Raw genomic sequence first — 18,684 nt, 5'->3', positions numbered from 1 at the left:
TCAGTGAGAATTTTTCTATTTTTAAACCTATTAATGTACATCCCAATTTGGTAACATGTAGCTTTTTTTTGTTGTTCTGTTGTTTATCTACATGGTGATAATGATTACTATTGGTGACAGCTATACTGGATGCCATTTAATATAATGATGCTGGAATTGTAAGAAGATATGGTTGACAAGATGAGGCATTTATAGATAGGGTGTCAGAGAGTGGTATTGAATCTAAATTGTGCTCCATTTAAAAATTAACCATGGTTTAGCTACGATTAAGGTGATGAGTAAAAAAAAAAAAGTGACTAATTTTTAAAAGGGCTAGTTCATTTTATGATTAAATACAAGTAAGAGTAAGGAGAGGCCATACCCTCTTTCCCTGAGGAAAATGTTTACATTACTTAATTATTTAATTTGGAATTATCTTATTACTTGAATACTTTTAAGCTTTTGCTTTATACTATCCCTCTTAAAATAAATATACTTACATATATATTTTTAATAGCTAAGTAAACCTGTGGTTGCATTATGGGGAAACTTTTGTAAATTAGAATTAACATGTAAAAATAATTCCAGTGACTCAGTTACATTTATTCCAGTTTATCCTAACTATTTATTTAATCTGCTTTTAAATAGGCATTCTATTGGAGATACCAAAGTTCCATTTTGTCTTCAGTCCTGTGTAAAACCTTTGAAATATGCCATTGCTGTTAATGATCTTGGAACGGAATATGTGCATCGGTATGTTGGGAAAGAGCCAAGCGGATTAAGATTCAACAAACTGTTTTTAAATGAAGATGGTAAGAATTACTTAATAGTTGGTTGGAAAAAGAAATATCTTACTTTCCTATGTAAACCTGAGTGGTTATTTTTTTCATTCATTCATTCATTCATTTATTTATTTATTTATTTATTTATTTATTTTTAAGTTGAATTCTTAGTACTCTATTTACTTTTTTTCTTAATTGAATTTTAGAGAGAGAGGAAGGGAGAGGGAGAAAGATACAGAAACATCATTGAGAGAGTACATTGACTGGCATCCTCCTGCATTTCCCAACTGGGGTTGGGGCCCACAATCTGGGCATGTACCCTGACCAGGAATAGAACTGGTGACCTCTGTGCATGAGTTGACACTCAACCACTGAGTCACACCGGCTGGGCTATTTTTTTCATTTATTTCAAGAAAATTTAAAAGCATTTGTACTTTCATTTTTCATAGAATTCCATGAAACCCATAGAAATGGTTTAATCACCTGCTTTTATAAATGGTTATTTTAGGTATCTCATACCACTGGAAATTGGGATAAGGAGAAGATGGGGGGCAGGGAGTAAGATTTTTCACGTTATAAACACCTATAGGGGAATATATTATAGTAGAATCTCACAATGTCTGGGATTTGCTTTAACATAGTTCAGTGGAGTGTAGTTGGGAGTGCTGGGTGTGAAGATTACTATATGTTGGTCATTATTGAAGCTAAAGGATAGATACATTGGTTATTCTTTCTGCTTTTTTTTGTAAATTGTATATATTTGAAAACTTCTATAATAACAAGTTTTTAATGATGGCCCTAGTTGAGATAGTGTTTTTGCCTTTTCTGTTTTATAACACTATTTGAAAGAAACATCTACATTAACTAGTTGGACAACTAACAAGCCTTATTACTTTACAGAGATCCAAAAGAAAAGGGTGGGAGGACAAGGGTAGTTAGTACTTTTGATCCGGTTGCTGTTTTAAATCTACATATCAACCTATAGACGTGTTTCTATTTTTTAATCTTTCAGGCATATGCTAGGTTCCTCATTGTGTGATAAGTTAAGATATAATTGAAGAAAGCAATAGTGAAGGAGTTCAGTGGTTGTAATAATGGTTTGGAGAAATATACTTCTGTGTTTTTTCTTTCTGCTGGGTAAAAAAAATACAATATGGTTTATAGTCGTCATTGTTTTATTTTTTGTTTATTTTATTTATTTATTTTTATCCTCACGAGGACATTTTTCCATTCTTTGTTCAGATAGAGTGGGAGGGGGAGAGAGAGAGAAAGAGAAACATCGATGTGAAAGGGACACATTGAGTGGTTGCCACCTGCCCGACCCAACCAGGGCGGGGGACAAACTGCAGCCGAGGTACGTGCCCCCAGTGGGAACCGAACCTGGGTCTCTGTGGACCATAGGCCGACGCTCTAACTGCTGAGCCAAACCGACCAGGGCCATTGTTTTATTCTTTTAGTTATGTTATAAAATGTTTCTTTTGCTATTTATTTTGAGAGCAATTACATTTTATTACTTATTTTATCTTTCTATCTTGATGCTATATTTGATTTTATGGAGATTACCATAAACTAGTAACTTCAGTAAGAACATTACATACAGAAGTACTTTATCAAATTCACTGACATCAAACTGTAAGGAAGAAAGATCGCTTACCCTTTGAGACAAGACATAGAAGTCCTGGAGATAATTATGCTAAGCAAAATAAGCCAATCAGAGAAATATATAAATATCACATGATCTCACTTATTTGTGGAATATAATAAACAAAATAAGCTGATGAACAAAATAGATCCAGAGACATGAAAGTAGGAAACAGACTGACAAACCTTAGAGGGGAGGGAGGGTGGGAGGGTAGAAAGAGATAAACCAAAGAACTAATATGTATATACACATAACCAATGGACACAGACAACAGTACTGTGAAGGTAGGGGGAGGGGCAGGTGCAGGGAGGAGGGGGAAAGGAGGGACATCTAACAAAACTAAGTTTAATTAAAAATAATAAATTCACTGACATCAAGATTTAATATGGAAAGAATTTTCTAATGAGATTAAACATTTTACAAGAAAAATTAATATTTTTCTACTTAAGTTAACTAAATCTAGGTGGTTCTGGTGAATTGATTTTATTTATGTTTTTAATACTCACCCAAGGATATGTTTTTAGAGAGAGGAAGGGCGAGAGAGAGAGAAAGACACATTGATGTGAGAGAGAGACATCAATGGGTTGCCTCCTGTATGCTCCCCGACTGGGAATCAAACCCTTAACCTAGATACGTGCCCTGACTGAGAATCAAACCAGAACCCTTTTGATGTATGGGATGATGCTCAACCAACTAAGCCACCTAGCCAGGGCTGAATTGATTGATTTTGGGAGAGAGATTTAAATACAAATTACAAAATATAAGAGTTTGGTATGAAAAAGTATTTTAGAAACAAATAAATAAAATGGGTTTAAGATAAGTGAACTTAATATAAGTAAAACATTTTTTACCATGTACATTTATGATTTAAAAAATTATGATTTATTGACATTGTGTATAAGAAAAAATTCACGATAAGAACTCTGGAATTTAACACTAATTTGTAATATCTGAAATAGAAAATTTGACAAGATTTTTCTTTGATATTCTTTGACCTTTTCCTGAGCCAAAACTAGGAATCTTGAAGTAATGGAAAAATGAAGACTTCATTATACCACTCCTTTCTGAGTTCTGCATAGGTTCTATATTCTAGAGTCTGCTTTTACACTAGTTTTAGCAAAAACAATTTATAGGTTGTCTTCTTTTTTTTCTTTGTAAATAATTTTTTTAATACTTAGAAATAAATTTAACAAAAGCAGTGCAAAGTTTGTATACTGATAACTACAAAACATTAATGAACTAAAGATGTAAATAAATGGAAAGACATTCCATATTCATGGATAGGAAGACTTAATATTGTTAAAATGACAATACTCTCCAAATTAATTTATATTCAACATGATCTTTATAAAAATCCTAGCTTTTTAATTTATTTTTCTGATAATTAACAAGCTGATCCTAAAATTCACATGAACATGCAAGTGACTCAGAATGACCAAAACAATCTTGAAAAAGAGAAACAATAGGTCTTTTTCATTTTTAAAATTTCAAGGGTAGACTTATGGTGAAACTATACACTTTACATATGTGCATGTGTGATTGTGTGTGTAGCATTACAAAAATTTTTAAAAAACCACATGTACTTAGTGAAATTAATTTTTATTCGTGAAAATTCCAGCAAGTGTAAATTCCATGTCTAAAAGTATTGGGCCTTTTGTATTTCCTTTAAATAAATAGCTCTTTCCTCAAGTAAAAAACCACGCCAAAAAACCCCACGTGTACTATTGTCCTGGTTTTATAAAATTGTGATAAGATTAATATGAATATAATGAATAGCTAATGAAATTATAGGTACTCTTTTTTTCTTAATTTTTATTTCTTTAATATGTTTTTATTGATTTTTTTTTAGAGAGAGGAAGGGATAGAAAGATCGGCTGCCTCTTGCATGCCCACCACTGGGAAACTGGCCCACGACCTGGGCATGTGTCCTGACCAGAATCGAACCGGGGACCTCTTGGTGCATGGGTCGATGCGCAACCACTGAGCAACACTGGCCGAGCAAATATATGTTGTTTTTAATGAATTTTAGAGAAGAAGGGAGAGGGAAACATCGATCGGCTGCCTCTTACATGACCTCTACAGGGGATTGAGCCTGCAGCCTGGGCATGTGCCTTGACTGGGAATTTTACCAGTGACTTCTAGGTGCATGGAACCATGCTCAATCAACTGAGCCACACTGGCCAGGGCCAGTACTTCGCTTTTTTAAATCATTGAAGAGCCCTGGTCGGTTTGGCTCAGCAGTTAGAGTGTCGGCCTGTGGTCCAGAGAGACCCGGGTTCGGTTCCCACTAAGGGCATGTACCTTGGTTGCAGTTTGTCCCCGCCCCTGCTTGGGTCGTGCGGGTGGCAACTGCTTGATGTGTCCCTTTCACGTCGATGTTTCTCACTCTCTCTCTCCCTCCCACTCTACCTGAACAAAAAATGGAAAAATGTCCTTGGGTGAGGATAAAAAAAAAAAATTAAAAAAAAAATTATTGAAGAGTATTCCATTGTATGGGTAATAATGCTGCATTTTTTTTTTTTTATCCATTTATCAGTTTAAAGAATATATGAGTTTTTTACTTTCTGGCTATTATCAATAATGCTGCTGTGAACATTTGTGTACAAATTTTTGTGTGCACATATGTTACTTTTTTTCTCTCGTTTATATACCTGGCAGAGGGATTGCTGGTCCATATGGTAACTCTTTATTTAACAGCTAGAAAAACTGCTGGGCTATTTTCCAGAGGTCAGAGTTGTTTGACTATATGCTCATCTCACAGAAGGTAACGTGCTTAAAAATTCAAGGAGACTAATAACGTAGCAATAACTTAATTCTTCTAGATTTTTCTAGGTGAGAACTTGTTCCCAAAGAAATTAATCACTTTCACAAACAGATAAATTAGGAGTTATGCTTTCAAATAAATGTTTTCAGTGCCCTAATAGTTTTGTTTGGCGTTTGTGCCCTGTCATGAATGAAAATGTAATCAGTTGAGATCTGAAATTCTATTTATTCTAGGAATTAGGAGAAGAGGTAGGATTGTGGATGAACTTAAATTATAAGTAATTTTTAAAATTACATAAGAAATACATCCTTATTGTTAGGAAATACAGAAAACAGAATCCAGTTAAAATCCCCTATAATCTTTTTGTGTGTATCACGTGTTAGTGTTTTCTTTTTCTGCATTTGTGTGTGTGTGTGTGTGTGTGTATTTATACACACATATATACACACATACATACATATATATACACATAAATGCAAAAATTAATCACTTAGGCCTAGTCGGTTTGCTCAGTGGTTAGAGCATCGGCCCATGGACTAAAGGGTCACAGGTTTGAATATGATCAGGGTCACATACCTGGGTTGCAGGTTTGATCTCTGGCCCTGGTTGAGGTTGTGCAAGAGGCAACCAATCTATGTGTCTCTTTCATGTCAGTGTTTCTCTCTCTCTCTTTTCCTTCCTCCCTTCCACTTTATCTAAAAAAAATCAATCGTGCTCTGGCCAGTTTGGCTCAGTTTTTGGAGCATTGGCCTGTGGAGCAGAGAGTCCTGGGTTCGGTTCCCGCTAAGGGCACGTACCTCAGTTGCAGTTTGTCCCCGGCCCTGGTTGAGGTCGTGTGGGTGGCAACCACTCATTGTGTCTCTCTCACATTGATGTTACTGTCTTCCTCCCTCTCTTCCTCCTGCTCTATCTGAAGATAAATGCAAAAAGTCCTCAAGTGAAGATGAAAAAAAAAAGAAAGAAAAATATCCTCGAGTGAGCATTCTCTCTCTGTCTCTCTCTCTCACACACACACACACAAAATTAATCACTTAAATAAAGCAACATTAGGTTTACACTAGATGTGCTTTTTCCAAGGTGGTTTTGATAGTAATATTATTTGAGTGCTTAAGGATATAGCAGGACCTTTCTAAGTATTTCACATGTTTCAATTTATTCAAGCATTGTTTTTTCCCTTTAATTTTACTGTGTTAAAAAATTTTTTTATTTATCAATTATAGTTGGTCTACAATATATTAGTTTTAGTTGTACAATCCAGTCATTAGACATCTGTATAACTTACAAAGTGATCACCTCAATAAATCTAGTACCTATTTGACCTCATACATAGTTACTACGATATTATTGACTACATTCCTTATGCTGTACTTTACATCCCCATGACTTCCATAATTGCCAGTTTGTACTTCTTAATCCCTTCACTTTTTTCATTCATCCCTCCAACCCCAGTTTCATCTGGCAACCATCAAAATGTTCTCTGTATCTATGATGAGTCAGTTTCTGTTCTTGTTCATTTATTTTGCTTTTTTTTTAGATTCCACATATAAGTGAAATCTGGCATTTGTCTTTGTCTGGCTTATTTCACTTAGCATAATACCCTCTTATCCATCTAAGTTGTTGCAGGTGGCAAGATTTTTTTTTTTATGGTTGAGTCATATTCCATTGTATATCTGCATCACTTCTTTATCCTTTAATCTGTTGGTGGACACTTAAGTTGCTTCCATATCTTAGCTATTGTAAGTAATGCTTCAATGAACTTGGATGCATGTGTCTTTTCGATATAGTGTGTTGGATTTTTTCAGATAAATACCCAAAAGTGGAATTGCTGGGTCCTTCTTTGTCTCGTGTTATAATCTTTGTTTTAAAGTTTATTTTGCCTGGTAAAAGTATTGTTATGCTACTCAGACTCCCCCCCCCCCCCAATCCTCACCTGAGGATTATTTTCCCATTTATCTTCAGATAGAGTGTGAGGGAGGGAGGGAGAGAGAGGGAGAGAGACAAAGAAACACCGATATGAGAGAGACACAGCGATTGGTTGCCTCCCGCACAACCCCAGCCAGGGATGGGGACAAACTGCAACCAAACTATGTGCCCTTAGCTGGAATTGAACCCACTACTCTGGTCTATGGGTTGACACTCTAACCACTGAGCCAGACCGGCCAGGGCACTTCTCAGACATTTTATTTTATATGGTTTCATTTCCTTTTTTATGAAATATTTTTTCCATTCTTGCAATCAGTGTGTGTCTTTTGATCTGAACTTGAGTCTCTTATAGACAGCATATGTAAGGGTCTTGTTTTGTTTTTTATTCAGCCACTATATGTCTTTTGATTGGAGCATTTAGTCCATTTACATTTAATGTAATTTTTGACAGCTATGTATTTATTGCCATTTTATATATTTTGTTTCTTTGTGTGTGTTTTTTTTTTGTAAAGAAGATGCTTTAACATTTCTTGTAATAGTGGTTTAGTGGTGATTAACTCTTTTATCCTTTTCTTGTCTGGGAAGCTCTTGATCTGTTTTTCAATTCTAAATGATAGCTTTGCTGCATGTTGAGTTATCTTTGTTATAGGTTCTTTCTTTTTATCACTTTTAGTATTTCGTGCCACTTCCTTCTGGGCTGTAGTTTCTGTTGAGAAATCAGCCAACAGTCTTATGGGAGCTCTCTTGGAAGCAACTAACTTTTTTTTTTCATTTTTATCCTCACCTGAGGATATTTTTGCATTTATCTTCAGATAGAATGGGATGGAGGGGGAGGGAAGAGAGAGAGAGAATCAGTGATGTGAGACACATTGACTAGTTGCCACCCACACAACCCCACCTGGGGCAAGGACAAACTGCAACCGAGGTATGTGCCCTTAGCAGGAACCCAACCTGGGACTCACTGGTCCGCAGGCTGACGCTCTTAATTGCTGAGCCAAACTGGCCAGGGCTCTAACTGCTTTTAAGATTCTCTTTTTGTCTTAACTTTTTGCATTTTAATTATGATGTGCCTTGGTGTGGGCTTCTTTATTTCTTTAAATAGCCTCTCATTCCCTTGTTCTCATTTTTCTCCTGGTATTTCTATCATATAGATAGGAATACCACAAGTTTTTATATCTGATATTGTCCCACAGTCCCTTAAACTATCTACATTTTTAAAAATATTTTTTCTTTTTGCTGCTCTTTTTGGCTGTTTTCTGCTACCTTGTCTTCCTGATTTGATTCTGTGCTTCCTCTAATCTGTTATTGATTCCTTCTAGTGTATTTTTTGTTTCTGTTATATTCTTCATTTCTGACTGACCCTTTTTTATGCTTTCTATGTCTTTTTTTATACTTTTAAACTTCTCACTAAGTTCCTTGAGCATCCTTATAACCATTGTTTTGAACTGTATTCTGGTAGTTTGCTTGCCTCCATTTCATTTAGTTCTTGTTCTAAAAATTTCTTGTGTTCTTTCATTTCAGGCATGTTTGTCTCCCCATTTTGTCTGCTTCTCTGTTTGTTTCTATGTATATGAGGTAGAGCTACTATGTCTCCCAGTCTTGGTAGGATGGCTTTATGTAGGGCCCAGTGACTAAGCCTCCCTGGTCACTGGAGCTGGGCCATGAGTCTTGATTGCTGTGGGTGTGTCAGTTGGAGGGAGTGATTTCCAGGCTGATTGGCTAAGAGGACTAGGTGTGATTATAGTGGAGTTGCTCCTGTGTGGGGCCAAACCCACAGAGCAAAACTTGCTGCACTGGGGCTTTGGTACCAGTCAAATCTGCCCCTTGAGTGTGTTGCTTTTGGAGGTGGTTGGTGATACTCCACATGGCCTGAAGTTGGCCACTGGGTGCACTGGCTCTGGGGCCTCCTAGGAGGTGCAGGCCAAGGTGAACCTCTGCCTGTACCCTGCCCTGGGTCATCTGGCATGAACTACAATGTGATCAGCTGATGGCTGCTACTAGTGCTGGGCTTGGAGGTGCCCAAGAGAGGCCATGCTGAGAATGTAGTCCAACTGCCACTAGTGCCAGGCCCAGATATCTTAGCTAGAGGTATGTGGCATGCTGAGGCCACATGTTGCTACTTTGGGGTTTGTGAACCTTTGAAAGAATTTAGGAAAGTCCACAACATGAGCCAACAGAGGCGTTTGTATGGAAAAGCCACTGGAAGCGACTTGGGTGAACCCACAAGTTGGGTGGGTGGGGTCTCAGGGAATCACCAGGGCAAGGTGAACAGTGATAGGTTGATAAAGACTCAGATATGGGCCCTGCCTACATCTGCAGTGGGAGGACTCAGCAAAGAAATAATGGCTTCTGCCAGCACTTCTGTCTGTGAGAAAGCTGCTCCTCCAGTCCTTGCCCCAAACACAGACAATTCAGTTCTTCCCTGTATATCTCTGGCACCTTTTGACCCACTGCTCCAGTGCTGGAGCTCAGAGGCAGTGAGTCCAAGTAAGTCTGTGTGCAGACCCTTTAATATGAATGCCTGGGACTCCAGCAGCCCTCCACCTTATCTATAATCTCCACTGGTTTTCACCCGGAAGTTATAGGGATTTCTCTTTCTGGCACTGGAACATTGGGCTGGGGAACTTGGTGTGGGTCTGGGACCCCTCGATTTTCAGGGCCCTCTGAAGCCAAGATATCCCTCCTGATTTTTAACCTCCATATGTGGGTGTGGGACCAAGCTGTTCAAGTCTCTGCCCCTTTTATCACTCTCAATTTGTCTTCTGTATATCTTTAGTTATAGGACTTCTGTTCAGCGTTCAGCTAGATTTAAGGCAGTTCTCAATAATGGTTGTACTGTAGTTGAGTTTTTATAATGATGTGATGATTGGAGGATGCCGCTACCATCTTTACTTATTCCTTTATCTTGACCAGAATCCTTTATTGACATTATGACTTGCTGAGGTGTTAGTACTTAGCCTAGTTTACAAATGGGAAAATTGAGGCACAGTAAAGATCAGTTACTTGTCCATGGTTAGTAAATGGGAGAATTAGGAAATTTGGATGTGCTCTTAACACTACTAATTCCTGCCTTTTTGTACATAAATCTTTGTTTGCTTATATGATTATTGTAACAGCTTCCTAAAGGTGTATTATTGGTTTGACATGTAAATGACTTTAAATGCATTCCTCCACACTTCTTCCCCTCTCTCACCCCACCCCAAAAGAACTGTAACAATGGCTTACATAAAGAAATAGATGTATGTTCATGTGAAGAACCTATGCATCACAAAGAGTGATATCAGGTATTTGAAATAATGCTATATGGTTTTATATGTTACAGATAAGCCACATAATCCTATGGTAAATGCTGGAGCAATTGTTGTGACTTCATTAATAAAGGTAAAATGTTGACATTTCCTTTTAACCAAGTAAATTTTTTAAATAACTAAGGCATAAATGTGAATTTTGGATTATTTATGTAGAAAGTAAAAAGTTTTCTTTTGGTGTTAAAGAAATTAATCTTATGGTATAAAATTAGGTTATTTATATAAAAATAAATTATATAATTTCAAGGCCAAAATTAAGAACAGATGACTCATTGTAAATTTCAATAGTTATTCTTGACCTGAGATCTGGCAAAAATTGAAAAAGTCTGCTGAACAGTAGGCACAGAAATTTTTCTTCTTAAAGTTTTGATATTTTTTTCTTTCTCTTCTTTTTGGCTCCTTTAGAATGAACAGATGTAAACAGAGTTAAAAACATTTTACTGATTAACGTTTGTCATCAACATATTTAGGAACAAATGTTCTGATACTTTGTGTTAAGACAAAGTACATGTACTCTTGAATATTCTCAAGTCTTTTATATTTTCATGAACTTTATTTTAATTTGAACTTGCTTTATTTGTTTTTTTTTAGTCATGTAACTAAAATAAATCTCATTCCAATTATTAAGTAATATTATTTTTCTTAAGTTTTTGTTTGCATTGTATGTTTTGAGTTTTTTTTTTTTTTTTAGTGTCTGGTTTGCCTTAATAATTGGAAACTCTAATGTCATTTGAAATATTTGAAAATGGGTCTGTTGTGTGATACTGTTTAGATTTTAATTTCTAATTATAAATTTTAGTTATAGTCAAATAAATTTCATTTGTGTTTGGAACACTTAATGTACTTACTGTCTTTAGTAAATCTGTGCCTATATATTTCAAGCTTGGAAAAAAAAGAACCATGGCTTAGTAGATGCATTACTGAAGATGGGATATCTTGGTTAGACAAAGAATGTTCAAATATAAATTATACTCTTGGCCCAATTAATCAAAATGCATCTACTTTGTATACTAGAAATCTGCTCTTTAATGAATTTTACTTGTTCATGAGAAAGGGCCTTTAAAGTAGAAGGCTACTATTTTAAGAATATATATAGTTAGCTGTTATTTTAGGGCAAATGCTTTGAAACTATTAGCACACTTAAATCTTATAACTCTAGTGAGGTTGATATTATAGCCAAGTATTATTTTTTAATGTAACTAATTTTAATAAGCTATGGAAATTTTCATTTTGTTCCTTATAACATCTAGTTATTTATGACGGTTTTACATAAGAGAAAATTTGTCAGTTTGAGATAAAATGAAACTGTTTATTGTAGAAAATTATAATATGAATGAATATATGCTAGGCATAGTCCTACCTTCAGGTGGCTAACGTTATAGTGTGGAGTATACACAAGTAAATGGGCCCTTACAGTGAAATTAAATAAATACGGCAATGAAAGTAAAGTCTCAGTAATTGTTAGATTTGAACAAGTAACTTGAATTAGAGGTAAGCAAAGTTTTAATAAGACAGTGTATGTGTTAATAATGTTTGATGAGAAAACCACTAGAATGGTTGTGAACGTTTTTTGGATCTTCCTAGAAAAAATGTTCACATACCATGATTTTATATAAATTTTTTGGAATTCACAAACCCTTAGAAGCTGATCCATGGTTCCTAGTTTAATAACTCTCTTACACTGGAGAAAGATTAACATGGCACAACAATAGTATTATCAAGAAAGGGCATATGTAAATGATTAATAGAAGTCTTCCTTAACTGCATGCATCTTCTGTTTAATGATTCATGGGTTTAATATACCACACTGAAATGCTGCATGTGTGAAATGCATGTCTGGTCATATCACACAATCACTTCATTAGTTTCACTTACCATGTTCATCCACAAGCCAGCAACTATACATTGAACCATATTAATGTGAGCGCTTAGGAACAGAGTTAAAAAAAACACATACGCAAGTGTGGTTCAGTGTCCAACAGTGCAAAAATTTAACTGAGTCATCTTGTGTTTAAAAATTTGACCAGTGACTTTAAATTTATAAATGTTTTAAATTTACTGGAAATGAAGCTTTGGGGTATGGTTTATATTTAGTCACTTTCTTTGAATTTTTATTTTTATTTGTTTTTAGAAGGTGTTACACAAGGTTTTGTTGTTTTTCAATGATGTTTATCTAAATCTTGGAGTGGTAAGCCTGATGTACCTTTGAAAACTGACTGCCCCAGTATATAATACTTTTCTTAGACTCTTTTAAAAAAGAATGCAGAACTCTTACAATTGATTATATGTAATCTCTGCAAGTTATATGATCACATGATATTTATGAATTGGTCATTGAAATTGAGGTAATAAAACCATAGCCAAAAGGGTCTTCAAGTCCAGCACTCTTACTTTTTATAAATGCAGTGAGGAAACTAAGACTGGATATGTTCTACCAGCAGCAGAATGAGGGTTGAGCTAAATCTCCTGATTCTGTTTGCTGTTTCTCTTAATTACATCTTTGTCTTTACCTAGCACAGTTATATTGTCCAAGAAGCAGAAATTTTACTTTCTGAATTTTAATGTATACAAAAGATACAAATTTATTGGCTTAAAAGTTACATTTAATTTTTAGTGGTGCATATAGTCATTCTTGAGATAATCTGTGCTTACTATATGTAAGACCTAGGCTTCTTAAAGAGTACCAAGAGTTTGGATATTTTAAAATCATGGCTACTAGATATCAGTTCACTTTTTTAGCTTTTTTAGTTAATAACCTAAAATTTTCTTTTTTCTTTCAAAGTTCAAGACTTTATTATGGTGCTATTAAAATAGTCTCTTTGTTACTTCCCCTCTGACACACACACACACACACACACACACACACACACACACACAAATAAGTAGAGTCTTTGGTAAGACTCTTTATTTCATAATTTTGTAGTGTCGATATTTTTTCCTTGTAGGATTGGTGGTGATCCTCAGGAAATGGGGGAAGAGGCAGAACAAATGTTCAAAAGGATTAGCAGATTGTGGAAAAAAAGGAGCATTTGGACAGAAGGAACCTGTTGCATATATTCTTAACTACTAAACTTATAGGAAATCGCCAGTATTTAAAATTTTAAACAAAGCTATATAGGTAAATACCTTCATAAAAGAAATGTCATTTTGTACATGAAACATACATAATTAAAACATAAAGGTACTATACTTCCTCTCTTATCTATGGTAGCTAATTTAAAGGAATACTTTTTGATGCACTTTGTTTTATTGGATGATGATAATGTGCTTATTTGATTTATAGAGGAAAAAAAAATTGAAAGTGCAGTTATTCTGGATGAAATAGCAGTATTCTTAATGTCATTTTTTTCTTTCCAGTGGTAAAATTTTCACCTACTTGCAGTTTAAAGTTATGTCTAGTGACAACTTGAAGGTTAGGGTACGAAAATGAGAATAACACATTACAAGATTATTGCCACACTTCTGCTTTTTTATTTTAAAAGTAAAGAGCTACATTGTCTTCTCTGTTTATGTGTCTCTATTCTAGTGGTAGTTTCCAGTTTTTGTCCTTTGAAGAAGCTCAGTTTTTTTTTAATCAGAGTATTTTTTAATTAAAATCAGAGATTTTTTTTTTCTCCCCTTCTTTCTCTTAAAACAGTTTAATCATACTTCAATAAAATCAAGACAGATCAGTTAATATGTATATAATGATCGGTTTGGTCATATTAGCAATAACCTGTTAGACTTGCTTATAAGCCACATTTTAAGGCGATTTGTGGCTCTGGGGAACAATGGATGATGTCTTAGATTTGCTGACATTCATAAGAAAGAATTATATTGGTTTATTTACTTCATATGTATATCAGTTGGTGTGTTTGGGGTTTCTTTTAAATGAAATCAAATAATTTCTTGCCAACAGAATTCACTTTTCTGTTGCTTTATTTTTAGGGTTAATATGTGATAAAAACTAGATTTAGAACATTATTTTTTACCTGCAATACCTATTATAATACTCCAGATATTTAGCTTTTAAAGCATATTCTGTGGCAAAATTAAACTGGGAATATTTTATAAAATTTTCAGTTGCTTTTGCCTCTTTCTTCCATGCCCCTTTTTAACATCTCTAATTGTCAATTGACTTTTACATTTCCATACTTTATTAATGGAATCAAGTTATTTACATACAAAGGAGCTGATTAACGTAGTGATTTTAAATGTCATTTTTATATTAAATTTATCCCTGTTAACAGTGATATTTTCACCTGTTAAATTGTATGATACATGATTCAATTCATGAGTATATTGTAAAAACACTCCAATAATAGTTATATTCTTTTATTGGCCCATGTTAAAACTCACTGCCTCTTAATCAAATTTTCATTTATAAAAGTTTTCTTTAAAGAAATGTAAATTCTTTAATGTCTTTGATAGATATATTTATAGAAAAAAATATATATATAATTTTCTAATCTTGGGTTCTAATTATTACCTTTTTCAAACAAGCCACATGGTTTGTGTTTTAAAAGTCGTTTGGTCAGCCCAGCCGTGTGGCTCAGTGGGTGAGCATCAATCCATGGACCAAGAGGTCGCCAGTTTGATTCCCGGTCAGGACACATGCAGTCATTCGATGTGTCTCTCTCATCAATGTTTCTATCTCTTTCCCTTCCTCTTCTCTAAAAATCAATAAAAACACATTTAAAAAAAATAAATCAGTATTTAAAAAAGTCATTTGGTCACCCTGGCCTGTGTGGCTTGAACATCATCCCATGGACTGAGAGGTCCCAGTTCCATTCCTGGTCAGGGTACATGCCTAGCTTGCAGGCACGATCCCCTATACGGGGTGTGCAAGAGGCAGCCAGTCCATGTTTCTGTCTCACATCGATGTTTCTGTCCCTTCCTTTCTCTGAAAAAAATCAGTAAAAACATACTTTTTTTAAAAAAAAAGTCATTTGTTCAATGCATTAGGAATTTGGTTAATATATTTGTCCAGTTTATTTTTTAAAAGTTTTCCTGCTAAATGTACTGTAACTTTTTCAAGATTAACACGATATCTAATAATACTGCACAGTGATTAAAACTGGGATAAACATATTCCTGGGTATAGGATTTTTTCCCAAGAGAAAAAGGGGCATTTATAGTTTTAGATGATCAATTTCCAAATCTGTTTTCATATATGCTTTTTTTAAAAGTTAATCTGCCTTTGGTCCAGGTTTCCTCCCATTTTCTAAAAGAAAAGCATATTTCTCATGTGTCCTCAGTTTTTATGTGGTGCACTGCTTCAGGTTCTGTGACTTTTGTATGTAATGAGGTAGATGTGTAAAATACTGAGTGACATTTGCTAGAAAACCTTCTCTTTTTCCACCTACTCATCTGTTGTCAGCAATATTTCTCAACTCATACATCTGTATAAATTTAAAATAATAAGAGAAACTCATTCTAGTAATAGAAACTATCCACTGATACATGAACTAATTAAAAATCAACTACTGTTTTATGGGAAAAAAGTATTCTCAAGGAACAATTTTGTAAATTAACACGAGAAATTATTAGCAAATAAACTTTTTTTCTTTAACATTTTATGAAAATGTTCAAACATACACAAAATAAACGGAATAGTATACCTAGCGCCCATGTTCCTATTCCCATCTTTAATTTTCACATCTGTTCCTCCACACCGCTGCACCCACTATTTGATAATAATGATGGTATTTTTTTTTTTTTTACAGTTCATATTTGCTTTTTTTTTTTTGAGGATATTTACTCTAGTTTATTTTGTATGTATATTTTTTCCTAACATCTTTGCAAACAAACCACAGTACCTTTTTCAAAATTAAAATAACATGACATCTTACAATGATTGTTAGATCCAATATATCTCTAGAGTACATGAAATCTTTCTAAGAGGTACAGGAGCAAATATATTTATTGACAAGTTAAATGCTATTTCTAAGATACATAATAAGAACAAACATTAATCAAGTGCTTTTATATTTAAGTGGGAAAGTTTTGTAGCAACTTTCTTGAATAAACAATCATTCAGATATTTCGTTTTGCTTTTTTTTACATAATTGCCTAGACCATTTCAAGTAGCTTACCCAATTTTTTTTATGATGATAGACATTGATAAATATCGATAGTTTCTTAAAAACGGAATAGAAGCAAAACTTAATCATACTTGAATTTAAGGAAGCTACAAAAATTTGACAATAGTCTAGGGTTGGAACAGGTTTTTTTTTTACTAAACACAACAGCTAAATAAAATTTGTGTTAATTTTATAGGGCACAATTTAGATCACAGAATGAAAGTTCAGTATAACTTGTTTTACATTGATTAATTGTATAACAGTAAATATTCATGTAACATCATAATGCAAATGCTGACATCCTTTTCCAAAAGAGTTGTTTTCTTTTTTTTTGTTTTTTGTGCTTTTTCAAAGGTTAAAAAGGTTTTTGTGGTTTAAATGTTGTTACATATTTTACAGCATTAGGATCTATGGAATATTTTGACAACTGCAACAGTTCAATGAAGTTGGTAATTTCTTCTTTTAATTATTTTTCATTGAACAGCTTTGGAGTTACATTTCTACATTTTGATTTCTGGTGTATTATAGGGAAAGAAAACTTAAAATATGTCAAAGAACACTTTAGAGAAAATACATGGTGATTATTATATGCCTGTAGCTAAATTATCCTTATCTTGTTTAAGCTTTGTTAATACCTAATTTGGACTAAAAACTGTGTTCTTTCCAGCTACTGATTGCATATGTGATTGCACATCCTTTCTTACATAAGTTGATTTATAGCGTTTCACAGATTATCAGCCACATTCTAATCCATTTATAAAGTGGAGAATGAACCTGGCTTTTTTCAGTTAAATAATGCTGTCATACAGGTTTTCCCCATAATAAAATTTTCAATGTAGTGATTTGGATTTTTTGAGGGTAAGGTTAACATTTTTAATTTTTAAAACTATAGTTGTCAAATTATTTTATTTTAAACTTGTTTTTAAATTAGAGATGTATTGTTTCTTTTGGGTGCATATCACCAATTAATACGTTTGATTTCAGATCTACAACTTACTGCTTTGTAAACTTCGCTGAGGTAAAATGAAACCACTTGGCTAATTGAACTGATCTACATTACATAGGTTTTGCCTATTGACATTTGCAGTAGCTAACATGTCAGAAATAGAAGTGATGAAACAATACATCTTCCATATTCTGAATTGGCATAATGCTAAATACATATGTAGCACTTTTTTAGAAATTATGAAATATGGTTTTTTTTTTAGTTCTAGTTTTATTATATAACAAGTGAGATCTCTAGTAAAATCTATCCAGAATATTTACATATACTAGAATTATAAAAAATTAATTTTGCAACATAACTCATTTTTCTAACTCTAATATTGCTTTAAGATTATTAAAAATATATAAGTAGATTGTTCTTAATTTAAAATCATAATTTATATATACTTAGTTTTTCTCTAAGGGTGAAACTTTTAAGTTTTTTAAAAATATGAAATTAAATAAATAACATTTTTTAGCAGATTATCTGTTGTCATGAAAGATAAGGGATTTGGAGTAACGTATTTAAAATTCTGTAATTTTGGGTTGGGTAAAATTATACTTAAAGCATTCCCTCTATAATCAGATCCATTCTCAACATATAGGTATTAATGAAACAATATATATGTAGTTTATATAACTATTAAGTTACTTTAGAAGTATTTCCTAGATTTAAAAGTACTAATGCACAGTATATTAATTATAATGATAGTTTGAAATTTTTATATTATATTCATTTAAAACTTAACTGTGGTGGTGCCTTCATTAATGTTTTTATGTCTCATTTCTTTGCAGCAAGGAGTAAATAATGCTGAAAAGTTTGACTATGTAAGTGCAATATAGAATTCAGTGTTTATGCTACATTCTTTTACATATTTGTTTTTTGATATTGATACTTTTTAATTTTGGTTTATAGGTGATGCAGTTTTTGAATAAGATGGCTGGTAATGAATATGTTGGATTCAGTAATGCAACGTGAGTCTGCTTTATAACTTAGGTTTTTATAATGGGTCATTGCTCTTTATATTAATAAAAAATTTAAATTATAGAATTTTTTATTTTAAATACTGTTTTGTTACTCCATACATTTGTACACATTGTTTTTAGAATTAGTCTATTTTCCCTTGTTAGTTCTGGCTTTTACTAGAGTATCTGGATATCTTTTACTTATTTTTCTGATTCATATTTTGTCTCGTTTGCTTTTTATCAACCTCTCTCTAGATAGTTAAAAATATGTGTA

The 18,684-nt window shown here is 33.6% G+C and overlaps 1 protein-coding gene across 8 annotated transcripts in view; it reads left to right on the top strand.

Annotated features, from left to right (window-relative positions):
* The window catches only part of GLS (glutaminase), an 81,779-nt gene that overhangs the window by 24,641 nt on the left and 38,454 nt on the right, over nt 1–18,684 (top strand). For 3 of the 8 annotated variants that reach the window (XM_036254842.1, XM_036254845.1, XM_036254844.1), the window contains 4 exons: nt 628–791; nt 10,413–10,471; nt 18,240–18,272; nt 18,361–18,419. In XM_036254842.1, coding sequence (XP_036110735.1) covers nt 628–791; nt 10,413–10,471; nt 18,240–18,272; nt 18,361–18,419 — 315 coding nt within the window. Of the gene's footprint in view, nt 1–627; nt 792–10,412; nt 10,472–13,356; nt 13,517–16,859; nt 16,910–17,444; nt 17,479–18,239; nt 18,273–18,360; nt 18,420–18,684 lie in introns of those variants that run through there. The other 5 variants (XM_036254847.1, XM_036254849.1, XM_036254846.1 and 2 more) reach the window with 5 other exon arrangements.

This window comes from Molossus molossus, unplaced genomic scaffold (genome assembly GCF_014108415.1).
Source record: "Molossus molossus isolate mMolMol1 unplaced genomic scaffold, mMolMol1.p scaffold_m16_p_11, whole genome shotgun sequence".
Classification (NCBI taxonomy): Eukaryota; Metazoa; Chordata; class Mammalia; order Chiroptera; family Molossidae; genus Molossus; species Molossus molossus.
Note: the sequence above shows the minus strand (reverse complement) of the source record. Positions and strands in the feature narration are given on the sequence as shown.